General features: G+C 43.0%; 1 protein-coding gene across 9 annotated transcripts in view; it reads left to right on the forward strand.

Moving 5' to 3' along the window:
* The window catches only part of BCAS3 (BCAS3 microtubule associated cell migration factor), a 707,133-nt gene that overhangs the window by 7,741 nt on the left and 680,925 nt on the right, over positions 1 to 18,467 (forward strand). For all 9 annotated transcript variants that reach the window (XM_050764587.1, XM_050764586.1, XM_050764591.1 and 6 more), the window contains exon 4: positions 4,551 to 4,626. In XM_050764587.1, coding sequence (XP_050620544.1) covers positions 4,551 to 4,626 — 76 coding nt within the window. The remainder of the gene's footprint in view (positions 1 to 4,550; positions 4,627 to 18,467) is intronic.

Below are 18,467 nucleotides of genomic sequence, written 5' to 3' on the forward strand. Positions count from 1 at the left end.
TACCTGTAATTCCAGCACTTTGGGAGGCTGAGGTGGGTGGATCACCTGAGGTCAGGAGTTCCAGACCAGCCTGACCAACATGGAGAAACCCCGTCTGTACTAAAAATACAAAAATTTGCTGGGCGTGGTGGTGCACGCCTGTAATCCCAGCTACTCAGGAAGCCTGAGGCAGGAGAATTGCTTGAACCGAGGAGGCAGAGGTTGCGGTGAGCCGAGATCACACGATTGCACTCCAGCCTGGGCAACAGGAGTGAAACTCCGTCTCAAAAAAAAAAAAAAAAAAAAAGAACATAGACTTTGATATTAGATCTGACTTTATATTTCAGCTCTATATCTTACTAGTTCTAGACAAGTTACCGAACCTTTCTAAACATCAGTATCCTTATGTGTAAACTCAGGTTAATCATCTTATTCATCGTAGGTTTGTTTTGAGGCTTAAAGGGTGTCATCTATATAAAGCATAAAATAAAGCAAAGCAAATAGTAAGTAGTCTTTCCTGGAGGGAGCTTGAGACTGGAGATCCAGGGTAGAGATGTAGATTTCTGGCATACAATCAGTAGTCAAAATAATCAGATGAGCCAGAGACATTACAGTTTCTAATTGTAATGGTGAGACGTCATCATTTTAGCACCTACTGATGACAGTTTGCTTAGGAAAGCAATAATAGGAGTAACTTTTTGTTATATTAGACTTTTTTTTTTCTTTTTTTTTTTGTTTTGAGACAGTCTTACTCTGTCACCCAGGCTGGAGTGTAGTGGCGTGATCTTGGCTCACTGCAAGCTCTGCCTCCCGGCTTCACACCATTCTCCTACCTCAGCCTCCCGAGTAGCTGGGACTTACAGGCGCCTGCCGCCATGTCCGGCTAATTTTTGTATTTTTAGTAGAGACGGGGTTTCGCCGATGGTCTTGATCTCCTGACCTTGTAATCTGCCTGCCTTGGCCTCCCAAAGTGCTGGGATTACAGGCATGAGCCACCGTGCCCGTCCCGTATTAGACATTTTTTCTACTGTTTGGTTGACATGAGAACAGTGCTTTCTAACATTTTTTTCCCCACATTTAATTCAGAGTCCTGTGTTGGTACTTTGTGGTCAGACATTAAAAAATAATGTCTTCTGCCAATATTGTGTTCTGCCTCCTGCTCTATTCTGGGTATCATCAAATTCACGGAGCCTAGGTATTCTCTGGGTCTACAAATATCCTCCTAAAGAGAGAACATGTGTTGTTGGACTGGTAGCAGCTTCTTTAATTATCACCCATTGAATTCTAGTTATGATAGCATTGATGGCCGGAAGTTGCCCTTGGTTGTGTCTTGATCTAATAATTTCACTTATGAAAATTTGATTTTTTTTTTTGTTTTTGAGATGAAGTTTCACTCTTGTCGCTCAGGCTGGAGTGCAAAGGCGTGATCTGAGCTCACTGCAACCTCTGCCTACCAGGTTCAAGGGATTCTCCTGCCTCAGCCTCCTGAGTAGCTGGGATTACAGGCATGTGCCACCATGCCTGGCTAATTTTTGTATTTTTAGTAGAAATGAGGTTTCACCATGTTAGCCAGGCTGGTCTCGAATTCCTGACCTCAGGTGATCCTCCAGCCTTGGCTTCCCAAAGTGCTAGGATTACAGGCGTAAGCCACTGCACCTGGCCAAAAATTTATTTTAAAAAAATAATTCAACAAAGAAAAATTGTTAAAGCTTAGAACTTTTCAGTATATATGAAATTTTTACATTTTCAGTGTAAAAACTTGTAACCAGCTTAAATGTCAGTTAAGCAAATGACATATCATGGTCCCTATAGAATAATTTGCTGTAAATAAAAATTATACTTATGGCAATAGTACACTATGAAAATTATTTTTTCTACAGTGAACAAATAAGACAGCATACAGACTGACACAATGATTATAGCTATGTTATATAACATTCAAAAATAACTTTGTACTTATGAGTGTGTTTACGTGTGTTAGAAACCAGTGCTGAAGTATAAAAGAAGAAGTAAATAAATCTTTTCAGTAGTGAGGTGAAAGTTTTGACTCTAAATAAGAGGGCTAAATCAGTTGCTCTTGTTTGAAGAAGGGCTTTTAATCAGTGCTGGGGGAAAAGGAAAAAAAAGTATGGCAGTACATTGACCTCTGTAAAGACATCAGGTGGTGCTGGGTGCGGTGGCTCACACCTGTAATCCCAGCACTTTGGGAGGCCTAGGCGGGCAGATGGCCTGTGCCCAGGAGTACCAGACCAGCCTGAGCAACATGGTAAAACCCCATCTCTACAAAAAATACAAAAATTAGCTAGGTGTAGTGGTACACACCTGTAGTCCCAGCTATTTGGGAAGCTGACATGGGAGGATTGCTTGAGCCCAGGAGGCGGAGGTTGCAGTGAGCTGAGATCATACCACTGCACTGCAGCCAGGGTGACAGGGTGTCTCAAAAAACAAACAAACAAACAAACTCCAAAACAAACTTTTTTTTTTTTTTTTTTAATAAAGACATCAGGTGAAAGCTAGAAGGGCAATGGGTGAGTCTGTGTCTTACTGAGAATAAAATATCTAAGCATGGGAAAAGGAGATCATAAGAGGCAAAAAAGGACGGGATACACCTTTGTGCAAAGCTGTAGTAAGGAACACACAAAGCAGAGCTCAGGTGCTTCAGTTAGCTTCCCAGAATTTTTTCAAAAATGCTGAATAAAAAACACCATGTCTACTAAGGAGAGAGGAAAACTTGAAGACATAGTAAAAGCGTATAAGCCTCATTTTGCAAGACTTATTTGCCCCTCACAGGTAAAGCAAAAAGAGGTTCAAGAATCCCAATACACTGAAAGACCTTCTTCAGCCTTGTTTTGTTCTGCATATCACTCAAAAATCAAACGTTGCAAAGGAGTAAGTCTGCTAAGCTGAAGAAGAATTTGAAAGTGTTAGTGCTTCACCATGTTAAAGGAAAGGAAAGCCTGATGCAGGGAAAAAAGGAAGTTGTGCTAAATGCAGTGTGGCGTCCTGGATTGGATCCTGGAGCAGAGAAAGGGCATTAGTGGGAAAGCTTGTGAAATCCAAATAATGTCTGGGGTTTAATAGTAATGCACCAGTGTTAGTTTTGTAGTTTTGAGAAATGCAAATGTAAGATTTGATTAGATTAAATAATATTAGGGAATAAATTTTTTTTTTTTTTTGAGACAGAGTCTTGCTCTCACCCAGGCTGGAGTGCAGTGGCACTATCATGGCTCACTGCAGCCTCAATTTCCTAGATTCAGGTGATCCTCTCATCTCAGCCTCCTGGGTAGCTGGGACTACAGGTGCATGCCACCATGCCCAGATTTTTTTTTTGTAGAGATGAGGTTTCTCCATGTTGCTCAAGCTGGTGTTTTTTAAAAAAGGTATGTTAGGCAGGACATGGTGGCTCACCCATGTAATCCCAGCACTTTGGGAGGCCGAGGTGGGGCAGATCACCTGAGGTCAGGAGTTCAAGACCAGCCTGGCCAACATGGTGAAACCCCGTATCTACTAAAAATACAAAAAATTAGCTGGGCATGGTGGCACATGCCTGTAGTCCCAGCTACTTGGGACGCTGAGGCAGGAGAATCACTTGAACCCAGGAGGCAGAGGGTGCAGTGAGCTGAGATCATGCCACTGTACTCCAGCTTGGATGATAAGAGTGAGACTCTGTCTCAAAAAAAAAAAAAAAAAAAAAAGTAAAAGAAAAAACATGCTTTATGGGAGATGCCTCCTTTTGAATACTGTTGAATACTGTTGATACATCATGCTGTTAATGCTTATCTTTTGACCCTTGCAGGCTTCCAGGAAGCAGATGATAGGTTGGGTCTAGAAGCTTGATAAGAGACTAAAAAAGTACAGTAATACTCTTAAAAAAAAGTATAGGTACAGTATAATAGCCACAAACACCTAGCAACTTAATAGATAAAAGGTAGTAGTTTTGTTTGTTTTCTAAGCCTTATTTGTTGACCAGTATAGGGGATGGTTAGTTTCTCGTTTGCCTTTGAATTATAGTAATGCTTCATAATAGATTGTCATCATTGTATTTTAGGTTTCTGCAGTTCTTTTTTGTGTGGAGGGGACAGAGTCTTGCTCAGTCATCTAGGCTGGAGTGCAGTGGTGCGATCTCTGTTCACTGTAATCTCTGCCTTCCAGGTTTAAGTGATTCTCGTGTCTCAGCCTCCCCAGTAGCTGGAATTACAGGCGTGCACCACACCCTACCCAGCTTATTTTTGTGTTTTTAGTAGAGATAGAGTTTCGCCATGTTGGCCAGACTGGTCTTGAACTCCTGGCCTCAAGTGATCTGCCTGCCTTGGCCTCCCAAAGTGCTGAGATTACAGGTGCCTAGCCTGCAGTTCTTTTAATAAGTTAAAAACTCTTTTGACCAAGGTTATCAGACACATGGATAATATTCTCTGGGGGTAATAATGTTCTAAAATGTTCTAGTTACCAAGATGTAAGGTTGGTGAAGTTGGAGAGGTATAGTGTTGGCTTTAAGTCACTCTTTGTTTTGAATATCATTAATACTAAAGCTGTAAAATATGTTTATTCAAATGTTTCTGTTTACTATGCAGGCTTACAGTGGAACACCTCTAACAGAAGAAAAGGAGAAAATAGTCTGGGTCAGATTCGAAAATGCAGATTTAAATGGTATGGTTTTAACTTTTTTGGGACATATGAATTGTTTGTTTGGAGTACCTGATTCCAAAAAGAGAGCCTCTACTTTAGTCAGATTACTTTCTCTTATAGTAATTTTTCAGTTTTCAAAATAAAAGGTAGCATGACTACAGTACAGAAACTTTAGAACTAATATTGTGTAATAAGTCTTAAAGTAACTGTAACACAGTGTGTAAGTGTTAAACTTTGATGAAGTTAAAGTGAGTTAAAATTTTCTTAGGCAGAAAAATGGTTTTCTTAAAAAAGGAGTTTTTCATAGCTGCATAGTATTCCATGGTGTATATGTAGGGACATGGATGCAGCTGGAAACCATCATTCTTAGCAAACTATCACAAAAACAGAAAACCAAACACCGCATGTTCTCACTCATAGTGGGAACTGAACAATGAGATCACTTGGACTCGGGAAGGGGAACATCACACACCGGGGCCTATCATGGGGAGAGGGGAGAGGGGAGGGATTGCATTGGGAGTTATACCTGATGTAAATGACGAGTTGATGGGTGCTGACGAGTTGATGGGTGCAGCACAGCAACATGGCACAAGTATACATATGTAACAAACCTGCACATTATGCACATGTACCCTAGAACTTAAAGTATAATAATAAAAAAAAAAAAAAAAAAGGAGTTTTTCAAGTTTGGTCAGTTGTATAGGATTTATAACTGCAAAATCATCATTAGTGTTGAACTTTCTAGGCTTGAAAATTGTTTTTCTCTGAACAGAATTTTATGCTAGTCCAAGTACTTCATATAAGTGGAATCATACAGTATTTGCCTTTTTGTAACTGGCATATTTCACTTAGCGTAATGTCCTCAACTTTCATCTATGTTGTAGCGTGGGTCAGAATTTCCTTCCTTTTAAAGGCTGAATGAGGCAGGGCGCAGTGGCTCATACCAGTAATCCCAGCACTTTGGGAGGTTGAGGCAGGAGGGTCGCTTGATCTTAGGAGTTCAAGACCAGCCTGGGCAACATAGCCCAACCCTGTCTCTACAAAAAATTAAAAAATTAACTAGGCTTGGTGGTGTGTGCCTGTAGTTTGAGCTACTTAAGAGGCTGAGATGGGAGGATTGCTTGAGCCTGGGAGGTCTAGGCTGCAGTGAGCCGAGATTGTGCCACTGCACTCTAGCCTGGGTGATGGAATGCAACCCTGTCTAAAAATAAATAAATAAATAAACTTAAATAAGTAAATAAAAACAATCATTTATAAAAGGCTGGATGGGCTGACCACTGTGGCTCATGCTTGCCGTCCCAGCACTTTGGGAGGCTGAGGTGGGAGGATCACATGAGGTCAGGAGTTCAAGACCAGCCCGGCCAACATGGTGAAACCTCATCTCTACTAAAAATACAAAATTAGCCGGGCGTAGTGGCGCGCTCCTACAGTCCCAGCTACTTGGGAAGCTGAGGCAGGAGAATCACTTGAACCCAGGAGGTGGAGGTTGCAGTGAGCCAAAATCATGCCACTGCACTCCAGCCTGTGCGACAGAGCGAGACTTCGTCTCAAAAAAACAAAAAACAAAACAAAACAAAACAAAAAGCAAAAAAAAAAAAAACCGGAGTCTCACTCTGTCGCCCAGGCTGGAGTGCAGTGGCATGATCTTGGCTCACTGCAACCTGAGCCTCATAGGTTCAAGTGATTCTCCTGTCTCAGCCCCCTGAGTAGATGGGATTAAAGGCGCTCGCCATCACGCCCAGCTACTTTTTGTATTTTTAGTAGAGATGAGGTTTCACCATGTTGGCCAGGCTGGTCTCGTACTCCTGACCTCAGATGATTCACCCGCCTCGGCCTCCCAAAGTGTTGGGATTACAGGTGTGAGCCACTGCGCCCAGCCTCCTATCTCTTTGAGACTGTACTTTTGAGAATTGCTGGCTTATATAGTAATTTTGTTTTTAATGTTTTGAGGAACCACCATGGTTTTCCTCAGTGAATGTACCATTTTTCATTCCCACCAACAATGTACAAGGGTCCCGAAGTTTCCTCTCTCTCTTTTTTTTTGATAGTAGCCATCCTACTGGGACTGGGTTGTGGTTTTGATTTGGATTTCCCTAATGATTAGTAATGTTGAGCATCTTTTTATGTGCTTATTGGAATTCGTTTAGCTTCTTTGGAGAAATGCCTCTTCAAGTCCATTGCCCATTTTTGAATTGTGTGGTTTTGTTTGTTTATTTAGTTTTAGGAGTTTTCTAAATATTCTAGGTATTAATTCCTTATTAGATATAAGATTTGAAAACATTTTCTCCTATTCTGTGAGTTGCCTTTTCCTCAAAGACTTTTCAAATATGAAGCCTTTTTTTCTTTTTAGAGCCACCATCCAGGATGAGAAAGTCTGAGCGTCACTTTTACAGATTGGTTTCATATGAATTTGGGACTCTCTGTTAGCTTATTCTTTCAAATAATAACAATTTGTTGGGCCCTCTTTATGGAGAGTAAAACATTAATTTCTTTTTTCTTTTTTTGAGACGGAGTCTCGCTCTGTCGCCCAGGCTGGAGTGCAGTGGCCGGATCTCGGCTCACTGCAAGCTCCGCCTCCCGGGTTTATGCCATTCTCCTGCCTCAGCCTCCCGTGTAGCTGGGACTGCAGGCGCCCGCCACCACGCCTGGCTAATTTTTTTGTATTTTTAGTAGAGACGGGGTTTCACCGTGTTAGCCAGGATGGTCTCGATCTCCTGACCTCGTGATCCGCCCGTCTCGGCCTCCCAAAGTGCTGGGATTACAGGCTTGAGCCACCGCGCCCGGCCTCTACTTTCCATTTCTATGATTTTTAACTACTTTAGGGACCTCACCTAGGTAGAGTAATAGATTATTTGCCTTTTTGTGATTGCCTTATTTCACTTAACATAATTTTCTCAAGGTTCATTCATGTTGTAGCATGTGTCAGAATTTTGTTCCTTTTTAAGGCTGAATCATGCTTCATTATATGTATATACGACTTTTTTTTTTTTTGAGATGGAGTCTCGCTCTGCCACCCAGCCTGGAGTGCAGTGGCACAATCTCAGCTCATTGCAGCCTCCACCTCCCGGGTTTAAGCGATTCTTCTGCCTTGTCCTCATTAGCATCTGGGACTATAGGGATTTGCCAGCACACCAGCTGACTTTTGTATTTTTAGTAGAGACGGGGTTTCACTATGTTAGCCAGGATGGTCTCTTGACCTTGTGGTCTGCCCGCCTCGGCCTCCCAAAGTGTTGGGGTTACAGGTGTGAGCCACCATGCCCAGCCTATACCGCATTTTATTTTATTCATTCATTTATTGAAAGACATTTGCATTGCTTCTACCTTTTGGCTTTGTGAACAATGCTGTAATGAACATGGGTGTACAAATATCTCTTCTAGTGGAATTGTATCATATGGCAATTCTTTTTAAAATTTTTTGAGGAACCACTATACTGTGTTCCTTAGGGGATTTTAAATTTTATTTTTAGAGACAGGGTCTCCCTGTGTCATTCAGGCTAGAATGCAGTGAAATGATCACAGCTCACTGCAACTTTGAACTGCTGGGCTCATGTGATCCTCCTGCCACAGCCTCCCAAGTAGCTAGCACTATAGGCACATGCCTCCATGCCCAGCTTATTTTTAAATTTTTTTGTAAAGATGAGGTCTTGCTATGCTGCCCAGGCTGATCTTGAACTACTGGCCTCAAGGAATCCTCCTGCCTCAGTCTCCTAAAGTGCTGGGATACAGGCATGAGCCACTATACTTAGGCTCATAGGGGATTTAAAAATAATCTACTCATGGATCTGGGAAGGATAGGGGCTTCACACTTTTAATCTTTGTCCACTTCTTGTCACTACTTCTTTCTGAATGTTTGCATCTCTTCTTTGACTTCTTTAACAAAGAGAGAGTTGGTGCAGTGGTTACTCAAAGCTCTTTATTCATACCTTTATGATTATATGATACAATCAAAGAGGAAAAAGTATTCATTAGGAGATCCAGATGGCTCAGTCTGAGTCACTCTCCCATTATTAGAATAGTTGCTGGGGCCAAGGATGTAGTACTAGAATTGCTCAGCTGGTCATGTGCCTATCCCTGAGCTTGATGGAGGATAAGATTAGTTACCAGAAAAGAGGGAGTTACAGAGTAGGAAGTGTGTGAGGTATGCAAAGGTAATAGCTGCTACAGCTTGCCCACATTAACATTCTGACATTTTTCTGTCAAATTCTCTAAACGTGAGAATATAGTTTGAATCCCAGACTACATCAAATCAAATTGATGCTGGTTTACTCTAGTATAATGGGAATTGCTTTCTAACCTGTGCAGTGAAATTCTTACCATCCCCTAATCCCATACTTCATACTTGGCCAGTTTTTTTTTTTTTTTTTTTTGACAAGAATCTCACTTTTTCACCCAGGCTGGAGTGCAGTGGCACACACCTGTAGTCCCAGCAGCTCAGGAGATTGAGGTAGGAGAATCGCTTGAGTCCAGGAGTTCTGGGCTATAATGTGCTATGCTGATTGGGTGTCTGCACTAAATTCCGCATCAGTATGGTGACTTCCCAGGAGTGGGGAACCACCAGGTTGCCTAAGGAGGGGTGAACCAGCCCAGTTCAAAAATAGTTAAAACTCCCATGCTGATCAGTAGTGAGATTGCATCTGTGAATAGCCACTGCAGTCCAACCTGGGCAACATAGTGAGACCCCATCTCTAAAAGAAAATGCTTATAAGCTTCTATTGCTCTAGAAGCTTGGGTCCCTTAGATCTGTGGGACAGCTACATGAAGATGCCTTCTAGACATCCTCAAGTAGGTATCCCACAGATGCCTCAAACTCTGATTTCTTTTCCCATCTAATTGTCTCTCCTTAGCAGCTGTGCACTGACCCTACTTACCTTTCAGGTCATTAAAGCCACAGAACTTTTCATGCCTCAGGATCTTTGCATAGGGGATCCTCTAGGTGAAGTGTTGTTTTCTGCTTCTATCATCATTTACCTTTTAGAGTGTACAAAAATGACTGGACAGGCTGGGCGCAGTGGCTCATGCCTGTAATCCCAGAACTTTGGGAGGCCAAGACGGGTAGATCACTTGAACCCAGGAGTTCAAGACCAGCCTGGGCAACATGGCAAAACCCCATCTCTACCCAAAAAAATACAAAAAAAATTAGCTGGGTGTGGTGGTATGTCTCTGTAGTCCTAGCTACTCGAGAGGCTGAGGTGGGAGGATTGCTTCAGTCCAGGAGGTCGAGGCTTCAGTGAGCTGTGTTTGTGCCAGTGCACTTCAGACTGGGTGACAGGGCAAGACCCTATCTCTGAATGAATGAATGAATAAATGAGGGAGGGAAAGAGGGAAGGGAAGAAGGAAAAGAAAGAAGCAGATTTGAGAAGAAAGATTCAGTTTTGGCCGGGCTTGGTGGCTCATGCCTGTAATCCCAGCATTTTAGCAGGTGGATCTCCTGAGGTCAAGAGTTCGAGACCAGCCTGGCCAACATGGTAAAACCCCGTCTCCACTAAAAATACAAAAAAAAAAAAAAAAAAAAAAAAAGCTGGGCATGGTGGCGGGTGCCCGTAATCCCAGCTACTTGGGAGGCTGAGGCAGGAGAATTGCTTGAACCCAGGAGGTGGAGGTTGCAGTGAGCCGAGATCGCACCACTGCACTCCAGCCTGGGTGATGGAGTGAGACTCTGTCTCAAAAAAAAAAAAAAAAAAGATTCGGTTTCACTTTACACCTTGACTTTTGAGGTGTGAGTAGAAATCCAGTATCCCTATCCTCCCACCAATTGCAAGCAGTTTTCTAAGGAGAGAGCGTATACTGAGTGCAGTCATGGAAGATTCACAGGTAAGTTAAGACTGGACAAGTTTTTGAAGGATGGGTGAATCAAAGGAAGGGAGGACATTGTAGTTGGCTGAAACCATGCAAAAATGCTAGATGTCTCTATAGGAAAGACCGTAAAGTTCAGATTTAGAGGTAGAATAGGAAAAAAGAAACCAGTAAAGAAAATAGGCGGGGTGCGGTGGCTCACACCTGTAATCCTAGCACTTTGGAAGGCTGAGGTGAGTGGATCACCTGAGGTCAGGAGTTCAAGACCAGCCTGGCCAACATGGTGAAACCCCATCTCTACTAAATAATACAAAAATTAGCTGGGTATGGTGGTGGGCACCTGTAATCCCAGTTGCTTGGGAGGCTGAGGCAGAGAGAATTGCTTGAACCTGGGAGGCAGAGGTTGCAGTGAGCCGAGATTGCATAACTGCACTCCAGCCTTGGGGACAGAGCAAGACTCCGTCTCAAAAAAAAACAAAAAACAAACAACAACAACAACAAAACAGGATTCCGTCTCAAAAATAAATAAATAAAACACAATTGATATGTCAGATTTGATGATGTACACAAAAGCACATAGAAACTTATAAACAACATTTATTTATTTGTTTATGAGATGGAGTCTCATTCTGTCCTTTAGGCTGGGGTATAGTGGCACAAACTTGACTCACTGCAACCTCTGCCTCCTGGGTTCAAGCAGTCCTCCTGCCTCAGCTTCCCAAGTAGCTAGGATTACAAGCATGCACCATCATGCCCAGCTAATTTTTGTATTTTTAGTAATTTTTGTATTTTAGTTTGAGCATGTTGGCCTGGCTGGTCTTGAACTCCTGACCTCAAGTGATCTGCCCGCCTCGGCCTCCCAAGGTGTTGGGATTACAGGCGTGAACCACCACGCCTGGCCAAAAACACCATTTAAATGTCAGGTATAAAAATAATTATGCCCTAGGTACATAATTTTATAATGCTGAATTTTGCTGGGTGTGGAATCATGTGCTATTAACATTGCAACAGTGAATTCCTGTTGAAAGAAAATGGGCATTAAAGAATTACTGATGTATTAGCCATTTAATGGTTTTGATTTTTGTTTTTTGAAATGGAGTCTCGCTCTGTCGCCTAGGCTGGAGTGCAGTGGCGTGATCTCCACTCACTGCAAACTCTGCCGCCTCCCGGGTTCACGGCATTCTCCTGCCTCAGCCTCCCTAGAAGCTGGGACTACAGGCGCCCGCCACCACACCCAGCTAATTTTTTTGTATTTTTAATAGAGATGGGGTTTCACCGTGTTCGCCAGGATGGTCTTGATCTCCTGACCTCGTGATCCACCCGCCTCGGCCTCCCAAAGTGCTGGGATTACAGGCGTGAGCCACCGCGCCCGGCCGGTTTTGATTTTTATATTTAAGAGTAGGAAGTCACTAATGCGGGAGATGGAGGTAAAGAGGTATGCCATTATTTGTGTTTTTAAAAGAGCAGTTTGCTGCTGGGAGGTGGGGGTTGCAGTGAGCCAAGATCGAGCCACTGCACTCCAGCCTGGGTGACAGAGAAAGACTCCATCTCAAAAAAAAAAAAAAAGCAGTTTTGGCTGGGCATGGTGGTTCACACCAGTAATCTCAGCACTTTGGGAGGCCAAGGTGGAGGACTGCTTGAGGTCAGAAGTTTGAGACCAGCTTGGGCAACAGAGTGAAATCCCATCTCTACAAAAAAATAAAAAAATTAGCCAGGCATGGTGGCGCATACCTGTGGTCCCAGCTACATGGGAGGCTGAGGCAAGAGGATTGCTTGAGCTGAGGAGGTTAAGGCTGTAATGAGTCATGTTTGTATCATTGTACTCCAGTTTGCACAACAGAGTGAGACACTGTCTCAAAAACAAAAACAAAAAAAAGCAGTTCAACTCTAATGTGAAGTTTGGTGAGCAGTGGTGGATGTAGGAAGCCATGTATGCTTTTGGAGTAGCTGTTGTAGCTGGGACAGGGTGGTGGTGGTGTAAGAGGAATGAAGAGAACAGTTTAGGAAGACACAGGGACTTGGGATAGATTTACTGTTATAGGTGAGGGAGAAAGTGGTTCCTGGCTTTGCCAATGGGATAGTGATGCTTTTCACCAAAATAAGGAACCCTGGAGGAAAATCAGGCTTGGTGAGGAAATCATGATCTTTGAGTGGAATTCGCACTTCTATTGAGAGATCCAAACTCCATATTGAGGAAGTCACTAGCAGATACTAATTGAAGCAATGGGTGGAATGAGTTAACCTAGGAGAGGATATATGGTAAGAAATGGAAATTTAGAAATTGGTTTTGAGTAACTCCAGTATTTAGAGACTAGGTAGAAAAGAATGCCACAGCAGAGAGAATGGTGAAGGAGTGACTAGAGAAAGTGGAGAAAAGTTAGAGGATTATCCCTGAAAGACCAAGGGAGAATATTTTAAGGAATACATGGTGACCATTGGTTATAGTTGCTGAGTAGTCTAAAAAGATATGCTTGGGCCAGGCATGGTGGCTCATGCCTGTAATCCCAGCACTTTTGGAGGCCAAGGCGGGTGGATCATGAGGTCAGGAGATCGAGACCATCCTGGCTAACACAGTGAAACCCCGTCTCTACTAAAAAATACAAAAAATTCCGGGCGTGGTGGTGGGCGCCTGTAATCCCAGCTACTCGGGAGGTTGAGGCAGGAGAATGGCATGAACCTGGCGGGGCGGAGCTTGCAGTGAGCCGAGATCTCGCCACTGCACTACAGCCTGGGAGACAGAGCAAGAGTCCGTCTCAAAAAAAAAAAAAAAAAAAAAAAAAAAAAAGATGTGCTTGAAAATTATCTATTGGATTGAACAACTTAGACATTATTGGTCACCATTAGTGGTGACCAAAAATCACTTGGGAGGAGTGTTAGGGACATTCTGAAGTGGGTTTGGGGTAAATGTTAGATGAAAAATGATGACAGTTGTGAATAACCCAATTAAGGAATTTAGCTTCTAGGAGAGGGGAGGCCGGGTGCAGTGGCTCACGCCTGTAATCCCAGCACTTTGGGAGGCCTAGGTGGGCAGATCACTTGACGTCAGGAGTTTGAGACCAGCCTGGCTAACATGGCAAGACCCTGCCTCTACTAAAAATACAAAAATTAGCTAGGCGTGGTGATGCACATCTGTAATTCCAGCTACTCAGGAGGCTGAGGCACTACAGATGGAGGTTGCAGTGAGCTGAAATCATACAACTGCACTCCAGCCTGGGTGATGGAGTCAGAGTCTGTCTCCAAAAAAAAAAAAAAGTCAGAGAGAAGATTGATGAAATCAAGTCAAGGAAGAGGAATGTTTATTGCTTTATGATTTTAAAAAACATTTATTGTACAAAATATGGCAAATAACGCAAAAGTATAGATTAGTGAATGAGTTTTTACAAATCCATTGCTTATGTAAACACCACCTAAAAAATAGAACACAGTTGACCCTTTAATAACATAGATTTGAACCATGCAGGTCCACTTTAGTTATACCCAGACTTTTTGGAATAAATACGTTGAAAAATTTTTTGGAGATTTGTGTGACACTTTGAAAAAACTTGCAGGCCGGGCGTGGTGGCTCAAGCCTGTAATCCCAGCACTTTGGGAGGCCGAGACGGGCGGATCACGAGGTCAGGAGATCGAGACCATCCTGGCTAACACGGTGAAACCCCGTCTCTACTAAAAATACAAAAAAATTAGCCAGGTGTGGTGGCGGGCGCCTGCAGTCCCAGCTACTCGGGAGGCTGAGGCAGGAGAATGGCGTGAACCCAGGAGGCGGAGCTTGCAGTGAGCTGAGATCCGGCCACTGCACTCCAGCCTGGGCGACAGAGCGAGACTCTGTCTCAAAAAAAAAAAAAAAAAAGAAAAAACTTGCAGATGAACCACGTAGCCTAGAAACATCAAAAAAATTAAGAAAAAGATATGAATGCATAAGATGTATAGATACTAACCTATTTTATCATTTACTATAAAATACACACAAATCTAGGCCGGGCACGGTGGCTCACGTCTGTAATCCCAGCACTTTGGGAGGCCAACGCGGGTGGATTATTTGAGGTCGGGAGTTCAGCCTGGCCAACATAGTGACACTCCATCTCTACTAAAAATACAAAAAAAACGCCCAAAAAACAAAAAAACCCACAAAAAACCATTAGCTGGGCGTGGTGGCACATGCCTGTAATCCCAGCTTCTTGGGAGGCTGAGGCAGGAGATGTGCTAGAGCCCAGGAGGTGGAGGTTGCAGTGTGCCAAGATTGCGCCACTGCACTCCAGCCTGGGTGACAGAGCGAGACTCTGTCCCAAAAAAAAAAAAAAAAAAAGATGTATCTCTGTCTCTCTTTCTCTCTATGTATATATGTATGTATAGATATACACACACAAATCTATTATAAAAAGTTAAGATGTATTGAAATGTGCACACACACTTAACAGTACGTGGTGCCATCTATAATCATGTAAACGTATAGATGCAGTATTGAATTTTAACTGCATAAAATTAACTGTAGTACATACTGTACTACTGTAATAATTTTGTAGTGACCTCCTGCTGCTGTCGCAGGGAGCTCAAGAATTACAAGTATTCACTTAAAATCATCTCTGGTGAGCAGTTGATGTTTCCAGTAAATTGCTGTGTCACAGTAGAAAGTGATCTCTTTGGATTCTCACCTATTTTGCATCATGTTAATTGTAACACTATAAACCTTGAATAGCACGATGGGTCCCATATGAAGTGCCCACTAGTGATGCTGGAGATTCTCCCAAGAAACAGAGAAGTCATGACATCATGATAAAAAGTTGAATTGATTGATATGTACTGTAGATTGAAGTCTGCAGCTGTGATTGCCCACCATTTCAAGATAAAGGAATCTGGCCTAAGGACTATTGTAAAAAAAGAAAAGGATTTTTTTTTTTTTTCTTCGAGACAGCGTCTTCCTCTGTCACCGAAGCTGGAGTGCAGTGGTACAGTCTCAGCTCACTGCAGCCTCCACCTCTGGGGCTCAAGCAGTCCTCCCAACTCAGCCTCCCAAGTAACTGGGACTCTAGGTGTGCACCACAGCGCCTGGCTAACTTTTGTATTTTTTTGTAGAGACCAGCCTGGGCAACATGGCAAAACCCTGTCTCTATAAAAATTAGCTGAATGTGGTGGCGTGTGCTTATAGTCCCAGGTAGGAGACTGCTTGAGCTTGGGAGGCAGAGGTTGCAGTGAGCTGAGATAGCACATTACACTTCAGCCTAGGCAATGGGAGTGAAACCTTGTCTCAAAAAAAAAAAAAAAAAAAAATTAAGATAAATGCAGCTTTTACAGGGGTGCAGGATGCTGTAAGAAAGAGTTACCTATAGACTCTAATATGATTTGAGAAAAAGTGAAGTCATTATATGACAACTTAAAGCAAAAGGAAGGTGGTGAAAAATCTAAAACTGGAGAATTTAATGCCAGAAAAGGGTGGTTTGATAATTGTAGAAAGAAGTTTGGTTTAAAAAATGTCAAGATAAAAAGAAGCAGCTTCTGCCAACCAAGAGGCAGCAGGGGAGTTCCCAGATGCCATTAAGAAAATCATTGAGGAGAAAGGTTATCTGCCTGAACGAGTTTTTAATGCTGACAGAAGTGCCCTATTCTGGGAAAAAAAAGCCACAGAAGACATTTATTAGTAAGGAAGAGAAGTGTGCACCCAGAATTAAGGCTAGGAAGGGATAGACTACCTCTATTGTTTTGTGCAAATGCAGTCAAGTTTATAATCAGGACTGTCCTTATCTATAATGCTGCTAATCCCCCAGCCTTGGAGGGAAAAGATAAACAGCAACTGCTAGTCTTTTCCTTGTATAACAAGAAGACTAGATAGTGGGAACCCTTTTTCTGGATTGGCTCCATTGATGCTTGTTCCCAAAGTCAGGAAGTACCTGACCAGTAAGAGACTGCCTTTTAAAGTTTTTTTTGAAGCTAGGTGCAGTGCTTCACACCTGTAATCCCAGCACTTTGGGGGGCCGAGACGGGTAGATCACTTGAGGTCAGGAGTTCAAGACCAGCCTGGCCGACATGGTGATGCCCCATCTCTACTAGTACAAAAATTAGCCAGGCATGGTGGTGCATGCCTATAATCCTGGCTACTCAGGAGGCTGAGGCAGGAGAATCGCTTGAACCCGGGAGGGAGAGGTTACAGTTAGCTGAGATTGAGCCAAAAAAAAAAAAAAAAAAAAAACACAAAAAAAAAAAAACCACAGTGCCCGTGGCCACGTGAAATCTCATGAATTCAACACCAAAGGTATGGAAGTGGTCTACTTGCCCCCAGACACAGTGTCTCTATCTTGACATAGGCCTCTAGATCAAAGGGTCACACAGAACTTTTAAGGCTCACCACACATGGTACTCTATGGAAAGGATTGTCAACTCTGTGAAAGAGAACGCTGATAGAAATCAGGAAAGTCTGGAAGGATCACACCCTTGAAGGTGCCGTCAGTGTTACAGAAGTAACCATGAAAGTCAGCAAGCTTGAAACAATAAATTCCTGCTGGGGAAAACTGTCCAGATGTTTTGCATGACTTACAGGATTTATGATAGGCACCATCAAGAAAGTCATGAAAGAGGGCTGGGCATGGTGGCTCATCCCTGTAATCCCAGCACTTTGGGAGACCCAGGCTGGCAGATCACCTTAGGTCAGGAGTTCGAGAGCAGCCTGGCCAACATGGCGAAACCCTGTCTCTACTAAAAATACAAAAATTATCCAGAAGTGGTGATGCCTGTAATCCCAGCTACTTGGGAGGCTGAGGCATGAGAATCGCTTGAGCCTGGAAGGCAGAGTTTCAGTGAGCCGAGATCATGCCACTGCATTCCAGCTTGGGCAACAGAGTGAGACTTGTCTCAAAAAAAAAAAATAAATAAATAAAGTTGTAGATATGGCAAAAAAGATGAGAAGTGAAGCATTTCAAGATACCGATTTTGGAGAAATTCAAGAATTAATAGATACCACAGCAGAGAAGTTAAGAGAAGACAGATTGATGGAGCTCAGTGCTTCCAAACCAGTGCCAGATGATGAGGAAGAAGATATAGAAGAAACAGTGCCAGAAGATTGATGTTAGACAGTCTGCCAGAAAGCTTCCAATTGTTTAAGACTGCTTTTGACTTCTTTTAAACATAGATCTTTCTGTAATACTGGCACTGAAATGAAAGCAAATGGTGGAAGAAGGATTGGTACTGTATAGAAACATTTTTAGAGAAATTTGCAAAATGTCAGAGAGAAAGTACAGTATATTTCCATAAAGTTATACTGAGCATGCCTGCCTCTATTGCCTTCCCTTCTACTCTCCTCCACTTCCTCTGTCTCTGTTAACCCTGAGGGAGATGACCAACCCCTCCTATTCTTCCTCTTCCTTAGCCTACTCACTGTGAAGACAAGGATGAAAACTTTTTTTGTTTTGGAGACAGAATTTCACTGTTGTTGCCCAGGCTGGAGTGCGGTGGTGTGATCTTGGCTCACTACAACCTCCACCTCCCGGGTTTAAGCAATTCTTCTGCCTCAGCCTCCCCAGTAGCTGGGATTACAGGTGCCCACCACCACTCCTGGCTAATTTTTTGTATTTTTAGTAGAGATGGGGTTTCACCATGTTGGCCAGGCTGGTCTAGAACTCCTGACCTCAGGTGATCCACCCGCCTCAGCCTCCCGAAGTGCTGGGATTACAGGCCTGAGCTACCCCGCCCAGCAGGATGAAGACTTTTTTGATGATCCACTTCCATTAATGGATAGTAAATATATTTTCTCTTCTGTGTATTCTAAGAATATAGTATATAAAACATATAACATACAAAATATGTGTTAACTGACTGTTTATTTTAACAGTAAGCCTTCTGGCCAGCAGTAAGCTATTAGCAGTAAAGTTTTTGGGTGAGTCAAAAGTTGTAAATGGTGGCTCATGCCTGTATTCCCTCCCAGCAGTTTGAGAGGCCGAGGCAGACGGATCTCTTGAGGGCAGGCACGCAAGACCAGCCTGGGCAACATGGCAAAACCCCATCTCTACTAAATATACAAAAATTAACCAGGTGTGGTGGAGACTGCAGTGAGCTGAGATTGTGCCACTGTACTCCAGCCTGGA

This window comes from Macaca thibetana, chromosome 16 (assembly GCF_024542745.1).
Source record: "Macaca thibetana thibetana isolate TM-01 chromosome 16, ASM2454274v1, whole genome shotgun sequence".
Taxonomy (NCBI): domain Eukaryota; kingdom Metazoa; phylum Chordata; class Mammalia; order Primates; family Cercopithecidae; genus Macaca; species Macaca thibetana.